Raw genomic sequence first — 18,474 nt, 5'->3', positions numbered from 1 at the left:
CCTGGCTCAGGCTGTGCAGTAGGGCAGTTGTTTATAAGGGGGAAGATTAAAAGTGACTGCTTGGCTCTGTTTAGGGCTTTGCAAGTAGCACATTTGTGTCATTCTAAGAGCCATCTGGATGCAAATAGCAGCCCTCAGGTTGAGGGTTTCCATCCCTAGCCTCCCCACATGGTGTATTTGGAGACTGAGACTTTTGCTGCAGAAGGAAGGTGTGACAAAAGCAGCTGTGTGGGCTGTTTATATTGAATATGCAACATCCTCTGGGCACTTGGAAACCTCAAAAACAGATGCTGAGTTAGGTCAGTCTTACCTGTAATGAGGTTGATGGTGAAGAGTCCTTGAGGATTTCCAGTTAGGATATGAAAAGTCAGTTTTCCCTCTGAGCTAGAGTCTGGATCTAAGGCATCAAGCTGAAGGACAGATGTGTTCGGTGGGGAATTCTCCATCACAGAGGCATAGAAGACAGGTCTGGACATCTGAGGTGGGTTGTCATTGGTATCGGTGACTTCAATATAAATTTCAGTCACAGAAGACAGAGGAATTGTTCCCAGGTCAAGGGCCAGCACTGTCAGCCAGTAGTGAGACGTTCCTTCTCGGTCGAGTGGTCCTGTAGTCCGGATGGTGCCTAGAAGAATGACAGAAAGTGCTTGTGAGGGATTTAAGGAACTCAGACCACTTTGGCCTTAGTGCCAGACCAGTCTGTGTCTCTAGTCTGCTTCCTGGCCTTTGCTGCAGACAGAAGTTCTTGCACCAACCTTGTATGGCTGTGAGATTGTGTGGAAGGTGAGGGCTTGCTTGTGCTGAGGGTAATTTGGCACACAAGTGAAAGAGAAGACCTTGGTATTTTGGGGGAGGACAGATATTGATTTGTCATTATTTTAAGGAGACAAACCCTGCTTGCTCCTCCCCAAATGCAGGGATGCACATTGTACATCCCTGCACAAGCAAGCAAGGTCTGAATGCATGGAACTGTGTAAAGAGAGAGAATACAGAAATGTTCTATTGGGTCAAAGAGTCAGGCCAAACACAGCATGTAGTTTAAGCCTTTAAGGTACACCATTAAACTAAGCTGCCATTACCTGTGTCCTTTTCAATGAGGAAGACAGACAGGCCAGTGCCCTCTCGGAGGAAATATTGAACCTCGCCGTCTTTCCCCTTATCAATGTCTTTTGCTGTGACCATCATCACTGATGTGCCCTCAGGACTGTTCTCCTGCACCCAGCCTTTGAAGACAAAGGAGGCAAAGCGTGGTGGGTGCAAGTTCTCATTGACATCAACGATGCTCACTTCCAGGTGACAGAGGGAAGAGCGAGAGAAGGGCTTCCCACCGTCACTGACCTGCACAGTTAGATTGTAAGAGTCCTTCTTCTCATAGTCCAGCTCCTTCTCCAACCGGAGTGCTCCGGTCAGCTTATCCACATGAAACATCATCTCCTCATCATTAATGAGGTTGTACCTCACCTCACCCCCAGAGCCAGCATCTGGGTCAAAAGCCTCCAGAAACAGGAGAATGGTTCCCACAGGCAGGTCCTCTGGCACCTTCACACTGTTGAGGGCTGGGAGGCATTGCGGAGTGTTGTCATTTACATCTTCCAGAGTCACAATGAGATCTGTAACAGAGAACAGCTGGTAGCCGGTTTTGGGCTGGTCCCTAGCTTCTATTTTTAGCACATAGCAAGGCCACAATTCTCTATCCAGGGCACCTGTAACTGTCACTTCTCCAGTGACACTGTTAATGGCAAACTTATCAGTGGGGGTTAGGAGAGAATATTTTACTCTCCCGTTGTCATCTGTATCAGCATCTTCTGCTTTCAGTTGAGCTATTGTTGTCCCTGTTGCTACATGTTCTGGTATTGCCACCCAGTAGGCACCTTGTGGGAATTTAGGAGTGTTATCATTGGTATCCAACACATTCACAGCCAAGAGTTTCCAAGATGATTTTTGTGGTGTGCCAAGGTCGTACACAGTAATGTTAAGAATGTAGAAGCTGGTTCGTTCATGATCTAGAGGAGAAAGGACTTGAAGGAGACCTAGTTCCAGGTCGATGGTAAAGCAACTGTCATCATTTCCATCTGAGATCACATAGACCAATTTTCCATTAAAACCAGTATCGGGATCAATAGCTGAAAGGTCAGCAATAGTTGAGTTGATGGGAACAGTCTCTATGATATCAATAGATCGTGGAAAGCCGTCATCAAACTTTGGAGCGTTATGGTTTATAAGATGCAAGTTCAGAGATGTTTCATCATCCTGCCCGTGGCCTTGAGACTGAGACTCAATGGAGTGTATGATGGTTTCTGTCAGTTGTTTCAAGACTCCTGTTTCTTCACACTGCATTTTGATGGGGACACCTTGGCTGACCACAGTGATATTTACAGATGTTGGCAAAGCGTAGTTCTCCCCATCTGTTGCAGTTATTTTCAAAGAGTAGAAAAGAGGCTGTTCAGAAGGAAGGTCTCGCAGAGATATTCTAAGGGATATTACTCCAGAGATGGGATTCAGTTCAAAATGTTGTAACTCATTGCCAGACTTGATTTCATATTTGATGTGCTGCAGCTCATCACTGTCAATTGCAGAGACTGTGGCCACAGGGTTCCCAACAGGAAAATCCCGTGGGATGGTGCCACTGCAGCTTGCCTTCTCAAACACAGGAGCATTGTCATTGACATTGCTCAGCATGAGGGAGACGTACACCTCTGTTTCATGGCGGAAAGGTGAGCCCCAATCTGATGCCCACACTCGCAGATGATACCATCTCTGCATCAACTCATAGTCCATTGACTTGGAGGTGGAAATGATGCCAGAATAGGGGTCAATGACAAAGGGAACTGGTTTCTGGTTGGCTATGGAGTAGGTGACAAAGCCATTGTCTCCTTCATCTTCATCTGTAGCCCTTACTGTTAAGACACTGGTACCAGGAGGAACATTTTCATCAAAGGCCCCACGGTATGAAGACTGACTAAAAGTCGGAGCATGATTATTGCAGTCAGTGATGTCAATGACAACAGTTGTGGATGTGTGACCATTTACGGTTGTAACTTCAAGTTCAAAATGAGACTGCTCATGGAAGTCCATTGCTTTGACTGTAGTTATCAGTCCAGTGTGAGGATTGATTTTAAAGCTTGTGCTGTCAGGAGTAGGTCTCAAAATATATTTCAGATTTGGGAAGACTGGTGTGATCTTCACCATAACAACCTGGCTTCCAGCTGGGGAAAATTCACTGAGCTGGACCCGGTACACTTCTTGCTCAAACCGGGCAGAGACATACTTGGAGGGAGGTATATGGATAACTCTAATAGGAGAGAACAGTGGTGGCTTGCTCTTGTCCTTGGCTTGCAGACTGAGGTTGAAACCAAATGGGTAAAGTAGCCAGTTGATCTCTTTGGTTGACACAATCAGGAACTCAGTGCTCCCAAAGTAGGATTTGATGGCTTTGAAATGTCTTCCTGGATCTCCATCCACAAAGTCAACTGAGTCTATCCCTGTTTCTGAGTCACCACTTTCTACAGACAGAGTTGCATAGAGAAAGTCTTCGGCTGAGTCAGGTGGCGTCACCTTCACCGAGGAGATACAGGGAGGTTTCCTGGCAGATGGCTCCACTTGGATCATGAGACTAGCCAAGTTCCCAAAGCCATTTCCCTCTGTGATCTTTCTCATTCTGTCCACAGCCAACACCTGCAGGTGGTGCCTGCCTCGATGGGTGCTGTTCAGCCTGCGTGTGGTCATAACAGCTCCTGTGGTGGGGTGGACGGTGAATAGGTCGGACTTGGTGTTGAGGGCATAATAGAACTCGGCGTTCTGGCCAGCATCAGCGTCAGTGGCGCTGAGGATGCTGACAACTGTTTTCAGAGGAGTGTCTTCTCTGATGGACACTTTGTAGGAGGGGGGTGAAAAGAGAGGTTTCAAGTCATTTCTGTCCAGAATGTGGATCAAGACTTTGGCCCAGGCTTCATAGGCAAAGGTGCTCTCTGTGGCCTTGATTATTAACATATAACTGTCTTTGACCTCCCGGTTTAAAAGAGCTGTGTTGCTGCTCCTGGTTCTTATTCTCAGGAAGCAGAAATCCCCAATCACGTGCTCCTCTGTTTTAAAGAGACCGGTGTTGTCTCCAGAAACTATTCTGTATCTGATGTCCCACTCAGGGTCTGTCTTGTAAATACCCATTTTGACGTAGCTCTCCACGTAGGTCTTGGGGGCTGAATTCTCGTAGATGGTGGCATTGTAGAAGAAGTGGGTGAAGTGCAGAGGGGAAGTGTTGCCTTTCTCACAGCTCGCCTTGCGGACCACACAGTGCATCAGGAAAACAGCAAAACTCAGGAAGTGCCTCCTGATAGTGACTTCCATGGTGTGGTGTCTCCTTGGGTCCTGCAGGTGCCAAAGGAAGAACATTGGTAATTTTTATCAAGACCACTGTGTTAGAGACAAAGTCCCCATGGGCTCAGCCCCACCTCCTTGCTCTCTCTACCCTGGCCCTTGGTGATGCAGTTGTTGGCTCAGCTCTTCTTCCCTCTGTCCCAGTGAGACACCTGTTCTCCCACATTCCCATGCTCGTTCAGATCCATTCATTTTCCTTCTGTTTTTGCCATAGTAGAGGGCAAAAATGCGAAGAGCCATGCAAGATCAGGCTGAATTCCTATTCTGCCGGCGATCTTTCCCTTCCTTCATTCTGACTTCTCCCTGGTCAAACAGCATTTTTTAACTCTCCACGCCCAATCCAAATCTCACTTCTGTTTCTCCATCCTCCCCTTTCCATCCCAGCTTCTCTCTCCACACAAGTTCTTGCAAAGTGTTTTCAAAAACCAATATACAAACCGTGATTTGATCTCTCTCCCCATGGCTTGTCTTCTCTTTCCTTTCCCTCTGCTACAGCAATCTGTTTTCCTTCCCCAGCAGAGATGCCCAACAACTTAGGTCCTAGTCAATTTGTAGCTCAGTTACTGCAAAGTTCTTCTGATTTGTGGGTCTGACCCTGGGTGCTTCCTCTCCATTGCTTGAAAGAGCAGATTTCTAGCAAGACACTTTGACCATGTCACCCTCAGCTGCTGAGGAATCTCTCTGGTTCCTCCTCTCTCACGGCAAAGCCCCAGGGTCAGGATTCCTGCAGAGGATCTGCCGTCCATGACCACCCGCCATCAACTTCCTTCTCTAACAACTCCTGAACATCTGTGGCTCTGTGATTTATCTCTGTGAGCAAGGTGTATCAAAGAAGGAACTTGGGAGCAAATACGTGATTAACGAGGATGGAACTATATTAGCAAGCTTTGTGGAGCTTGTTAAAGGATCAAGGCTTGTTCTTTTCAAAAGCGAAGTGCATGCTGCTGTGTGTGCATTTAGGGGTTGAAACCAGGGATAAGCTAAATATAGGTGCATATATTTCCCCTAGATATCCCAGGAGATCTTTATCTAGAACTGTTTCTTCCTCTTTTATATTTAAATTATATATCAAGTACCTGCCAGTCATTTGGCACCTTCCTAATTTAAACAGGGAAGACTTGTTTTTCCAGACACTTTTTCAAGACTCATCTCTTTAAAAGCCAGAACCAGTTCAATTTATAAGTCAAGTCGAATGTTAGGAACAAATTATCAGAGTCTAACAATATGTGTCATGCTCTCTCACTCAGATACCTAACTACTGATAAATACAAAGCTGTAAATTTCGTACTTCCTTGAAAGCCTTTTTTCCTTCATAAATAGATGCCAACCATCCAGCAGCCTCCCTGCTGTGGCCATTCCTTTTTGAAACAAATGGTCTGAAGCTGAAGTGAAACTACCAGAATTTGTAGAGAAGTCAACACAATTTGGATTTGACAAAATTCAGACTCATTTTTTTAAGACATCATTTGACTTCTAGGAAATACAACACAGTCCCAAATGCACAGCAAATGAAAGAAAATCTTGGAGGACAGGACTAGGTGATCCAGACAGGTATGCGTTTCCTTCTGAGAAGTGGAAAACCATGTTCTTAAAAGCTTGGCTTGTTACTTAACAGCACTTAAGAGTTTTGCAGCATGTAGGGACTTGCCTAGAGCTGCTCCCTTCCAACATTTTCAACTGCTGATCCTGGAAAGAAGGTGTATGCACGCTGCGTGCGCGTGTGTCTGCTAGGACTGTGGAGCAGGAAAAGTCACATACAATTCAGAGTAGAACAAGACAGCAGAATAAAACAGCAACAAAACCCAATGCTGTTCCATGAACAGCAGAATTAATGAAAGCGATCACTTTGTATCTGGGCTAATTGACTTTTTAATTGAATTGTACTGAAATGGCAATGTGAACTCATCTCTTATAAGACATCAGAGAACCCACAAGGCAGAGACGTTATGAACTCCACAACCACAAGAAAAGCTGGAGCTAGAGCACATGCCTTCTTGGGCACCAGCTATTCAATATGGGAGGATAACCTTGAGCAAGGAGTGGGTTTTCTGGCATTTAACAAGATGCAAACTTTCTTCTGAATCTCTCCTGGAATGTACTTAACCTCAGTCTTGCCTGTAGATTTCCTGACGTCTAAGAAGGGCTTCACCTATATTGCTGTTTTTTTATCTCTGTGGGGGCATTAGCAGGGTTTTACTCCTCTGTCCAGCTAATTATTTTGCAAAACCTGTCATGACCTCATATTTCTGAGATTGTTGCTCTCAATTACAAGCTGGGCTGAAAGCAATCAATGGCTTCAGCAGTTATTATGAGGGATGGAGACACACATGGGGAATGAGGCAGAAGCTTCATTTCCTCTGGAGATGATCTGAAAGGCACAGCTAGAACTTAGTGAGATTTTTCTAGGAGGCATCACTATCAGCTTTTGAAGTCTAATAGTTTCTCTTTATGGCAGCACCCATGCCCAAAGCCCCAACATTAGCACAGAGTGCCTGTCATGTCCCCTGACAGCAACTGCCTGTGCTCTGAGATGTGCTGTTGCATCACCTTTAATACTGCACGTGCATCTGCTTGGACAATTTCTATGCCAATATTGCTGCAAAATCCTATCACTGATTGTTCCACACAAGGCCATGTTTGTCCTCTCTTATTTTATCCTTTGGTAAAAGAATAAGACAGAGAGGATTGGTGATACTGATGTTCTTCAAGAGTTGGCCTATTCCAGCTGGGTGTCCTGGGGCTCTCAGAAAAGCTTGCAACTTCCCACCTTGGGACTGGAAACCACCACCTACTACTTGTAGCCTGGAGTTTCTTCTTTAGCAGGTTGCACTGGGAAACAATGGTGCACTGGACTTCTCGTTTCTCTTTCTCCAGCATGGTTTTAATGTAATTTGAATAGTGATAGATCTCCCAGGAGGTAACTGTGCAGCCCCTGCCTCTGTCTCCTGCTTCTGGGGTCATTTACATCACATTCACAGTGCAAAACCATCCAGAAGTGGGAGTGGGGCATTTCCAAAGGCTGTGGTGAAGCTCAGCAGAAGAATGGGGCACAGTGCTTTGAATAGAGGGCAAATCTGGATAATTACTGCCTTGGCTCAGCTCCAGGAGAAGCCCAGCAAGAACCACCCCTGGATGGTGACAGTAACGGACGAGCAGAAATGAGGTGGATTTCTATGACTTGTACTGGGGGTGGGAAAGCTGTGCATAAAATCAATTTACTATCCCTTCAGACGCCAGATATTGGTGGCTGCTAAGGAGAGCCAGCACTGCCAAGTTCAAAGACCCTTGCAATGGAATTCAAGGACCTCCATGTTGAAACTGGGTGAAATCAACTGCACTTGCAACAGATACGTCCTGTAGATGAAAAGTAACATTTTTCCTGGTTTTTTGAGCTGTGCTACCCCATGTCTTTGTGCTGCCAGTAATTAGCACATGATCCACGGCACCTGTGACAACAGCCTTGCCCACTGCAGGGCTGCCAGATCAGCTGCAAACATTGAACACTTAAACACCCTCACCTGCCTCTTGTCCCTCATCTCATGGGATCAGTTATTTCTGCTCCTGAAAGCTGTCTGCTTCCCCTGGGCACGGATGCCCTCCTGGAGCTGGTTGCACATGGGGAGACAGATGCATTGGAGAAAGCCCATCAGTGGGATGGAGTGAAGAAGGTAAGGCACGCTCCCGACTGAGGGAAATACCAGGGCATTATTATGTGGTGATTCAGCCTCCTCTTCTAATCACCAGGCGAGGATCAGAGAGCCTGGAGGGGCTTTGCCCTTAGCTCTGTAGATGCAAACTCCCCAAAGAGCGAGTAAACACTCAGTGTATCTCTAATCAGAGTCTAAGCGCGCGTCTAAATTTAACATCCAAATTGTGATCCTCTGTCAAAGGCATGCCCAAATCTGTTGGTTTGAAATGAAGGAACAAACACGGCACTGAGGTTCAAAGTGTGTGCGTGGGGAGGCCGTGGATGTGGGTGTTTTGGGGGAATCGGTGCAGGGCATGGCTACTCCGGCTGGCTGAGGCAAGCGGCTGGGGCATGGCCTGGGGGGTGGTGGTGGTGTCCTCTGTGGGGGTCTTCCCAGGGGTCTCCTGCGATGTGCGGGCTGCTGTGTTTGTTTGCCATATAGCAGAAAAGTGCTGCAGCCTGCCAGGAAGCAGGTGTGGCCCCAGCCCCACCTTTCCGTTCCCCTCAAGAGGAGCATTTGAAAGCAATAAAAACCCAAAACACAAAACAAAGCAAGTGCTGAGTGCACTAAGAGCAGCATTCCCTTTGGTAGCTGGGGGGGAGCTTGGCCCAAAGTTTTGAGATCAGGAGATTAGAGAAAAACCATCATTTTCATGGGAGAATAAGGACAATGCTTCCCTTCTTTTGCCAGCATTCATCCCAAACTCTTTCTTACTTCCTTTCTCTTTTGCTCTCTTCCCTCTGCCTCCCCTTTCCACTCATTTTCCTTTTTATTTTTTCTTTTTCTTTCTCTTCTCCACAAGAAACAGCCTCCCCACACAGGATAGGTACCGATCAAAACTGTCCCTAATCACATCAATGTCTTTGTTGAAGGCTACAGCCCTAGGAGCTTGGGGGTCAGAAGGGAGATGTGCTTGGTTGTTTGCATACGCAATGATGGGGCAGTTTAATGGTGGGTCTGAATTTCTATGGTCATTGGGGAACAGAGATGGAGAGCAAAGGAAGTAAATCGCGTAAGATGGTGGGTACGAGGCTTTGGGAAAGCAAATAGGCATTGGGTCTTCTCCTGGCTTGGCTGGCAGCCAAGCAGAAGGGCTTTAGCTACAGCTGGGGCAGTATCCTGGCAGCCACCTGCCAAATGGGATCAACCAAAAAGCAGTCCCTGGGGTGGTAATGTTGGAAAGTCACTGAAGAAAAAGTATACTTCTTGTACAGGTGTTGAGCCGTGTCTGTGAGATAACCCGTGTGCAGCCTGTGCAGGGGCTGGGCTGCTCGATTAATGGTTGCTCTCTCCTCTGTCACAGCAATGCTGGTAGGAATTGGGTCCTTTTCCATTCAGCGCCTCGCTCAGTTTTGGTGAGTTCCCTGCTGGTCATTTACGAAGCTGGGCTTGGGGGGTTTAAATTCAGTGGGGAGATGGGTGTTTTTTGAACTGTTTCTCAGAGTCCAAGAAAACAAACAATCCCGTCCCTTCCCAAGCCATGGCACAGAGCTGTTCCCATGATCTCGTCGGAGCTCCTCTGAATGGGATGCTGAATCCTGGCTGGTGCTGTCCTTGGAGATCCTGCTTTGGCATTTGGTTGTGCAGTCTCTGCTTGGTGTTGTAGTGAAGCAGAAGAAATACATCCTGGAGCTACTACACAAAGCCAGAAAACTAATGAAAAGAGCCCCTGGTGTTTCCTTCAATAATGTATCTTGGGGTTTTCCAGTGCCTGTAGATGGTTTTCTTAGGGCTAATGTTTGCAGAGCTGTGTTTTGCACCAGCCTGCTTGGGGGCTGTGTTAGTGTGGGTACAGCTTTTTGCTGGACTTGCAGATTCCACCAGGGTGCAGTTGGGCTGTTCCTTCCCCATCTCAACTTTCCAGTCTCCAAATGGCTTGGATAGACCTTTGGAAATCGTTTCCAGATTGCTAGACAGCCTGGAGCAAGGCAGCTGATCATTTAAAACCTGGTGTGTGTGACTTTTACAACCGAGTTCTGCCTTTGCTTGGAGTGACCTGTGAAATGCTGCTCCTGTCACATGGCAGGTGGCCTGTGGGCAGTGCCTGGATGCTGCACTGTAACAATTCCATGGTTCAGCTCCGTTCCTGGTGGTAAAGTGGCTGTGTGCTGATGGGGTGGGCTGTACCACGGGCTGCTCTGCTGCAGAGCCATGGAAAACCACGGGACTGATGAGCGTCATGCTGGTGAGCGAAGCAGTGACTCTTGCTCTGCGTGGCAGGGGGTCACACCTGTGTCCCTGAGCAGAATGGATGCAGTTCTATGAGCGCCACAGAGATGAGCCTCCCATCATCTGCCAGTTGAGCCAGCAGGCACTTTAACACAGGGGAGCTTGAACAGGCAGCCTCTGAGGGGTGTTGGAGGAACAGAAGACTCTCTTGAAGGGGTCTGGGGGAAGCCTGTGAGTCATTGACTTGCGTGGGGCAATCTAGGCCCCAGGCTGGTAGGCCTGGCATGGTGCTGGGACACCCTTTTTCTCTAGTCAGGCTGCATTGTTGCAGGGGTTGGTAAAAAAAATGCTTAATTCTGAGACAGCGCTGCCTTCCCTGGGTCTAGCCTGCTGCAGCCAGCGGACCTGCGAGGGGTCCTGCTAGGACCACTGTTCAGGGCTGACAGCAGGAGTGTGGTGGGACACTGTCCCTGCAGTGGTGAAGGCAGATGTGTGAGATGGGGATTAGTTGAGCAGGAGAGGAAAGAGAGGGATGGTCATCCACATGGGAAGGGCGGCTGGGAAGTGTTGAGTTATGTGGATGTGCAGCTACTTCTCCCACACAGTTGAGTGCTTTTGCCATCTTTGTCACTGTGCTAGTTGATCAGAAATTGGACGCTCAGATCCAGACTGGCTCTAACATGACTTCTTACTGTGGTCTCCTCCAGCCAGCTGCTCATCTCCTTTCCTCTAGGACCTCTTGCCCATTGCCTCATCCTCATGGCTTTGGCTGTGCCTTGCTGCTTTACCTGCTGCCCTGGTTTGCTCCACTACTGGAGCAAGCGGGCAGTACGTGTCTTTGCCTCCAAGCCATCCTCTGTCCATGAGCAAAGCATCAATCACCTTGTACGTGAAGCTGAAGGTTTTCTCTTGTCACCTTTCCACCTGCAATGTGAATTTCTGTCCAATGTTCTGTGAGGAACCCAGCGAGAGCCTGGTTTTGTACTGCTGCCAACACCTCAGCCTGGCTTAGATATGTCACATAGCTGAGGTTTCTCTGTCGTTGTAAGCCTCCAGGAGCTTGTCTGTTAGGCACAAGGGAACTTGAACAGGCTTGAACTCCTCGTAGAGTTATGAGGGTCAGTGATCTTTATCTGTCTTGGCATTGCAACATCGTTCTAGAGCAAGAGTTAGTCACGCAGCTCCAGAGCTGTGGAGCCCTCGGGGGGGGGGGGGGGTTGGGGTTGTTGGAGGAGGTCTAGGGGTGAGGGAACCTTGCAGTGCCAACTGCTTGGCTGCTGTCCCAGAGAAAGACATCAGGGAGGTTGACCTGCTTGTGCCAAGGGCAGGGGGAAGCATCCTTATATGTTGCTCCTAATCCTTTTCCTCTGGTCTTCCCTGAAAAGATCAGCTACTTTTCCCTCCTCACTGATCACTTCTTGCCTTCCCCAGTTATCAGCAGCAAGGGGATAAATCCTGCCTATGGTCCAGAAGCTGCCATTGCAGAGATAACCAGGGAGGTGCTGGAGGGTGGTGAGTGTCTCTTTGGCCAAGGATGGCAACCAGGAGATGGGGAGGAAACAGTAGATCCCACTGGTGGCTCTGGTGGGAGTGGGGAACCTGTTGCCTGTGAAAAGAAACAGCCCTGCCTAGGGGCTGGAGATGGGCAGTGCCAGTGGGAAGGGGGCTCAGTGGGAGCTGCTCACCAGGCAGGGTGCGAGGGGCCCAGGAGCTGGGAGCTGTGGTGCAGCAGCCCAAACAGTTTGGTCAAAAGAACCAGCTGCAGCATGCCAGGTACTCACATGAGCGTGCCCCAGCTCTGGGGCTACTGGGACCATGAGCCTCTCTCTCTGCTATTCAGCTTCCATGGAGGCTGTTAGTGCCAGGGCCACGTACCTTGGTCACTGTGACTAGCTGGCTCAGCAGGCATGCCGTGACCATCAGCACAGGCTGTGAGAGTGCACAAAAGATCCTGGGTTCTTTCTTGATTGCTTTCTCCTGCCAGAACTCATACTGAACCTTCACATCTTCCTCATGCTTGGGATGCAAATTATCTTGCACTGATAATCATTCCCCTGTCTGGAGACTGCTGAGGGAAGCCGGTGTGTGGAACCACATTTTCAATACCCCTCTGTACCTTTTGGATCTACTGGCCATTTTCACCCAAATTTAACCAGATGAGTAAAGACTTGAAAGGAGTTAGGTTTGCACAAGCTTGTGAAAAGCATCAGGAGAGAGGAGAGAAGTCCAAATTAGGACTCCCAGCTGGAAGAAAAGGCTCTAATGTGAGCCCAACCTGATTATTAGACATCAGAGAATCCACGCAAGAGAGTGCGCCCCAGGCAACCAAGCTTCATGAATTCTGCTGCTCGCAAAACAGCTGTTTATTTAGGTGCTGCAAAGCCTGTAAGATCTTCTCTGGGATCCCAGCACACAACTCCTATCTGACCCGCCAGCGCTGTGGATCTAGACTGGGCTCAGCTCCCACTGCAACCTGGAGAGAGGAGTAGCTCTGCCCAGTGTTTGAAGGGGCTCCAACCCTGCTCTGTTTGACCCTGCAAGTCCTTATTGGCACCTTAGCTCGATGTTTGCAAGAAGGACACTGGTTACATCACCTGAGTGTTGGTAGTCCTTTGATGCCCTTTCTGTGATTCCCTGTGGGGAACATACATGCTATTCTATGATCAGTAAAATTGGTTGGGAAGGAGTCCAAGAGCATCTTGGCATGAAGAGCTGAGTGAGGGACCACGTGCCCCTCTGGATGCAGGTGAGGAGCTCTGGCACTCAGCAGGATGTGTACTGCTCTACTTCTCTCTGCCCTGCAGCACAGCCCTGGCCACTGTGCCTCCTCCCTCACCTTTTGCTCTCCTGTCAGGTAATTCTCATTCACCTGCAGACCTGTCCGGGCACTGATATGAAGATCTTCTCATTCCCTGGCCCAGCACCCTGCTGGTCTCTCCCTTCTGGTGCCTGAAGGTGAGCACACAGAGCAGCTTTCCGCTCTGCCTGCAGCCTCTTTCACTCTGTTGCCATCTGTCTGCCTTTTGCAGCTCCCTCCCAATCCCTCTCCTGTGTTCCAAGGCACCGGAAGGACACAGAAGACAGAATGAATGAGATGATCAGGGCACGATCCTCCCTTGTAAAAGGATGGCTGGTCAGGATGCCAGTAGCTGTGCCACAGAAATTCCCTGCAGCAGACATTCATTGTATGCAAAGAGATACCCGCAAACTGATAGAAAACCTTCTGCTCCCAGACCCACCTGCCCTCAGGAAACCTGCCTACAGCAGCCCGCCTCCTCTGCAGTATCCATAGAAGCTGATGCAAAGCCAGCCCCTGGCCTGGGGAGCTCAGAATTTCACTGGAGAAAAGATTAACCCCAGAGACAGTCATGTTTGCCCAGGCTGGTCTTATTGCCACAGCATGTCCTTGTCAGCTCGTTACACCCCCAGCTGCCTCTGACCCCAGGCTGTCTGGTGAAATGCATCTCTGAAAGCTCTTGCCATACCAACACCTCTGCGCAGCAGGCAGCTGTGTGAGGATGCTGTGTGTGGCACCTGTGACAACCAGACACCAGGCTGGGCACGCAATGTCCCTGTCAACCTGAGCCATATGGAGTATCTATTAATGGCATAACCAGTGTATCCCAGGCTGCCTGAGTCACAGCACCTATCCAAGGTACAACCTGGTCAGTCCAAAATAGTCCCAGAACATAAGAACATTACAATAGTCGCACTTGGCCATGTCTCTGGAATCTCTCTCCCAACATGGCCAGTTTTGATTGCTTAGTGGAGGAGCGTAAGAAACAAGGCACATGTAACTTGCTCTTTATCTTACTTTCCAGCTTTGGTGCAAGTACATGGTTGTTCTTGGGCTTTTGCATTTAATAATCTCTACCGGAGCTATCCATCCCAAATGGATCGAAACCTTGTTTGAAGCCAAGCACACTTTTGGCCTTTGCAATATCCTGTGGCAATGTCTTCCAGAATTTAATTGTGCTCTCTGTGTGGAAAAAAAAAAAAGAAAAAACACACACCTAACTTCCTTTGGTTTGCTTGAGACCTGCTGTTTGTTCATTTCTGAACTACAAACCTTCCTAACAGCCCTTGCAGCCTGCCCCTCCCTGGAGCTCCTTCTTCCAAGAATTAGGAAAGAAAGTTTCTTTGCTAATAAACCAGTACCTGCCCCATTGCCAAGGAAAAAAGTGTGGTTGAGAGGAAAAATTGCTTGCTCAGCAAATCAGCTTGCTAATAGACAATGGAGCATCAGTGTTGCCAACCCAGTTTAAAAAGGAGAAGAAAAAAAAAAAAAAAGGCTGAGGGTATTAAATCCTCTTATGCTTGGGCATGATACAGAGGAAAGCCCACTACTACTCAATGTGCAGCTGCACTCGCATACTCCACACGTGGCGAAAAACAAAGTGAGGTGTACAGAGCAGGGAATGCCATTTCTGCAGCACGGAGGTAGCTGGAATGATCCTTTAGGACTTGCCTTGGAGCAGTTGGCAGGAGCGTAGGATGCAAAATGCATTAGCTTCTAACAGATGTTTGATTCCAGGTGTTACGCTTCCTTTGAACTCTCCCTTCGTACATGAATGATGCTTGTTTGTTTGGAGGGCTGGGAGACGCACGGGTTTCTGAGAGCATTAGGATTTGAAATGCATTCACGGTGCAAGCTGTAGCTGAGGGCAAGACTCAGGAGAGGAGCAGATCCTGCTGCTCTCTCCCGTCTGTGGGTAGGGTGGTTGGGTTTGCTATTGCCATGTTATGGGGCATGTTAGAGCCCAACAATCAGGTGCGGAGGAGCAGAGAGACTGAAGCCCCTGCCTGGGTTAGAAACCTCTTGCCTGCTCAGTCCCTCGGGAACCCCAGTGACTTATCAGACAGGCGGATGTCCCTGAACTGTTCCCGATAAGGTGAGGTGCGCTGTGCGTTAGGAGATGATAAAGGTGCACGATACCAAGCTCAGTGATCTTGCCTCCCCGAATACCGAGACAGCCCAGCCTTCCTCAGGAGCTGATACAGACTGTTTGCTTTCTGTCCCGAGGCTCCGATAACCTCCCAGGTCTCTCTAGCTGACAGCCTGGAGAGCTGTGGCAGCTCCCCATGCATCCCGTGCCCACTTTTTGCCCCTCTGAATGCCGGAGCGGAGGATGCAGTGGGCTCTGTGCCCCCCTGCCTGGACCCAGGCACCTCAGGCAAAGCGGGAGCCCGTCGCCCACAGCTCTGCCTGCCCTGGCAAAGCCACCTGCCCAGCTCTGGCCGCCGCACAGCCCACCTTTCCACACGTCCTGGAAACTCTCAGCCCTTCGCAGCAGCAAACCCAAGTAAGCACCAGCTTTTTTGAAGTGTTTTGTCTGAAGCAGCCCCTGTCCTGTGACAGTTGATCTTTGCCCCTCTGGAGTGCTGCACTCCACAAAGTCTGCCTTTAATTCCCTGTGAGGCTGATTAGCTGATAACTGCTGTTTGGAAGGGCCCAGTTTGCTCCAAGTGCCAGGGCTGCCCTCCCTGTATTTTCACCTCTTTTTCTCAGCGCCACACACATGCACAGGAAATAATTCTTGTACACCCTGACCTGGGACTGGACTTGCTCTGGGATTTCAACTTATTGTGCCACCAGGCACCTGATAGTGAACAAAGTTGTACTGATGCAAACGCACACGTTTTCACACGCACTCCCGTGTGAAGCAGGAGCGGTGGCTCTTGCTCCAGCTCCCCAGCTCTGCTGCCTGTCGTGGAGGAGGACCAGGTCAGCAAGGAGCTTGTGCCTGGCCGTACTGCGATGCCGGGCTGCGAAACACCAGCACCGTGCCGACACTTGGGGATCCCCAAGGCGCAGCCAAATTGGAAGTGACAATGGAAGTGGCTTAATGGGGAACATAATGGAGACAGAGCTTGGAGTGGTACCGCCTCACCCCAGTTAGTGAGGATGTACACAGCCAACAACCGAGCCTAAAGCCAGACGCCATCACTGTTCCCGCAGCAGCACATCCATTTATGCCAGCACAAGCACACTCCTTGCAGAAATCCTGCCCTGTTCAGACACCTGGAGTGCTTCTCTGTTCAGTCTCTCCCCGCCTGCCTTGCTCAGCAGCCTGGCATTCGTGTTTGCTACGTGGAGCCCACCTGCTTGCACTGGCTGCAGCACGTTAAAGTTTCCCAGCTAAGACCAGATGCAAACTCTGTGCAAACACAGCTGAAGCTTTCCCTGGCTCCTTCTATAACCATCCATACTAAAGCTGCCAGAAGGGAGGAAAAGATGAAAGGCTTTGCCTTCGCATCCCAAAGCCCTGTCTTTAGGATATAGCTGTTTCCAGCAAAAGTTATTCACATGCAAAAGCAGTTTCATAATCTCTGCATCCTCCATGCCTTCTTCCATCCATGCCATACAGGCTGCTCCCTGAGTCATTTCACCTTCCCACACCAGCGAGCAGCGTGCCTTACCTGTTGCAACAGGAGAGAGACCTCTCCTGAAGTTTACTGCCTCTCTGCTCTCACCGCTGAAAATCCTTTCCCGCAGCAGCACCTCGCCGGCTGCTGGGGGTCCATGGTGCTTGCAAATCAGAGGAGAGGGCTTGGAGAAATTCCTGCAAGAAGGGGTTTTGCTGGTTGAAAGTCCGGCAGCACAGGTTGAGAGCAGCGAGGGAGAAAGTTGCAGGAGGTGGAACTCTCTTGCTGAAGAGCCAGCCCTTCTGTGACGGGCTGGAGGAGGAGGAAGAGGAGAGGCATCGCCTGCTCCCTTGCTGAAGAAGTGAACTTGTGTGTGTGTGTGTGTGTATGTCAGAACTGGGCAAGGACCCAAGCCTTAGAGCCAAATAATTGCAGAGCTTTTTACTGTTAGATTAACTAGTATTGCCATGAAATCCAGGACCTCGACTGCAGGGGTGTGTGTGGGGGGAGCAGAATATGTCAGGTAAATCCCCCCAACACACCTAAAAAACCCGAAGATTGTTTTTAACTAGCGTCCAGGTGGGTGTTGCAAGGAGAGATGGGGAGAAGGGGGTGGGGGAAACCTGAATCTGCCCTTGGAGCAGCTGCGTGCGGAGAGGCACTTTGAAGGTTGTTGTTGTTTGTGTTGGGGGGGCCCCCAGAAACCCCAGCTGCCGCCAATAAGCCCTGGGGTGCTCAGTGCTGTACAGGCAGAGGATGAAAAGGTGGTCCTTGTCCTGAAAAGGCAGGAGGCAGAGAAAAGAGAGGGAGGCACAGGGAAACCAAACATCATACTGGAGCTTGGGGGGATTTTTCTTGGCAAAGAAAGACCATCCTGACTCTGGGGGTGGTGCTGTTCAGGGCTGGACCGAGGGGAAGGAACATGGACCCTTCTGTAGGTGTCCCTTGTCACATTGGCTAGTGCATGGGCAGTCTCTGCTTCAGTTCTCTTTGTCTCTGTCCCCTTCCCCCTCCTCTCCTTTTCTCCCCAACCCTCAGTAAGTACTAACATACCCCCTTTAGATTGCAATGGGGTTTGAATGGATACAGGGGTAGGTCTTAACATGGGAAATCAATGTTCAGGTTTAGGTGAAGTTTTACCCCCTGTGGTGTGTTTTTGCAGAGGGAATTACCAGAAAGCTTTCTGTACAGTTTTAGGAAAGCATAACCAAGTAAATATGGAAACTGGATAATTTTAAATTTAAACAGTCTGAATATGTGCCTAACTTCTCCTTTTGAGGCTCCATGTCGGGGACAATGATGGAAGTGAGCACAGGAGCAGATGATGGAGAGACACAGACCCCATTAGCACCCTGTTTGAGTAGGAGTGTTTGGTGTGAACTCACACCTCACTAGTCACCAGCAAATTCCCCAGGACGGCAGGTTATGAATTCTCCAGCCACACATACAGCTTTGACTGGAGCTTGTCTCAGACTAGATGCTGTTGAATTAAATCACAGGACACCAGTCGTGTGCAAATCCAAAAAGATATGAAGAGATTGACCCATGATATATTTGACTACTCGGTGTTGTCAGTGGAGGTTAGTGAGGGCAATCTGGTAAATTCACCAGAAAATGTAGGTTTGATGGGATCAAAATTGTTCAGCATTTTAGATTAAATCTAGTGAACAGTTTGTACCGAGAATTGGAGAGGAAATTTGCGTGGCATGGTGAGACTGTATGATCTCCCTGGGGTCACCCTGGGACAGTGCTGGCTTGGGAACTGATTTGCTAGCTTTTGTGCTACACAAGTTCATCTTGGGTGCTCTCCTCACAGCACCTTAACTCCACCTGAAAAATGACTTTGATTTAAAGTCCATCATGGCCTTTCAGGAAT

The 18,474-nt window shown here is 49.1% G+C and overlaps 1 protein-coding gene across 2 annotated transcripts in view; it reads right to left on the bottom strand.

Annotated features, from left to right (window-relative positions):
- The window catches only part of FAT2 (FAT atypical cadherin 2), a gene marked incomplete at its 5' end in the record, with an annotated part of 66,824 nt that extends 48,713 nt beyond the window's left edge, over positions 1-18,111 (bottom strand). Inside the window, 3 exons of one of the 2 annotated variants that reach the window (XM_080399379.1) lie at positions 311-625; positions 1,080-4,365; positions 16,653-18,111. In XM_080399379.1, coding sequence (XP_080255505.1) covers positions 311-625; positions 1,080-4,344 — 3,580 coding nt within the window. Of the gene's footprint in view, positions 1-310; positions 626-1,079; positions 4,390-16,652 lie in introns of those variants that run through there. The other variant, XM_080399378.1, reaches the window with a different exon arrangement.
- Positions 18,112-18,474: the final 363 nt, after the last annotated feature.

The sequence above is a fragment of the Falco punctatus genome (genome assembly GCF_963210335.1).
Source record: "Falco punctatus genome assembly, chromosome: 8".
Classification (NCBI taxonomy): Eukaryota; Metazoa; Chordata; class Aves; order Falconiformes; family Falconidae; genus Falco; species Falco punctatus.
This window is presented reverse-complemented; position numbering and strand designations above follow the sequence as displayed.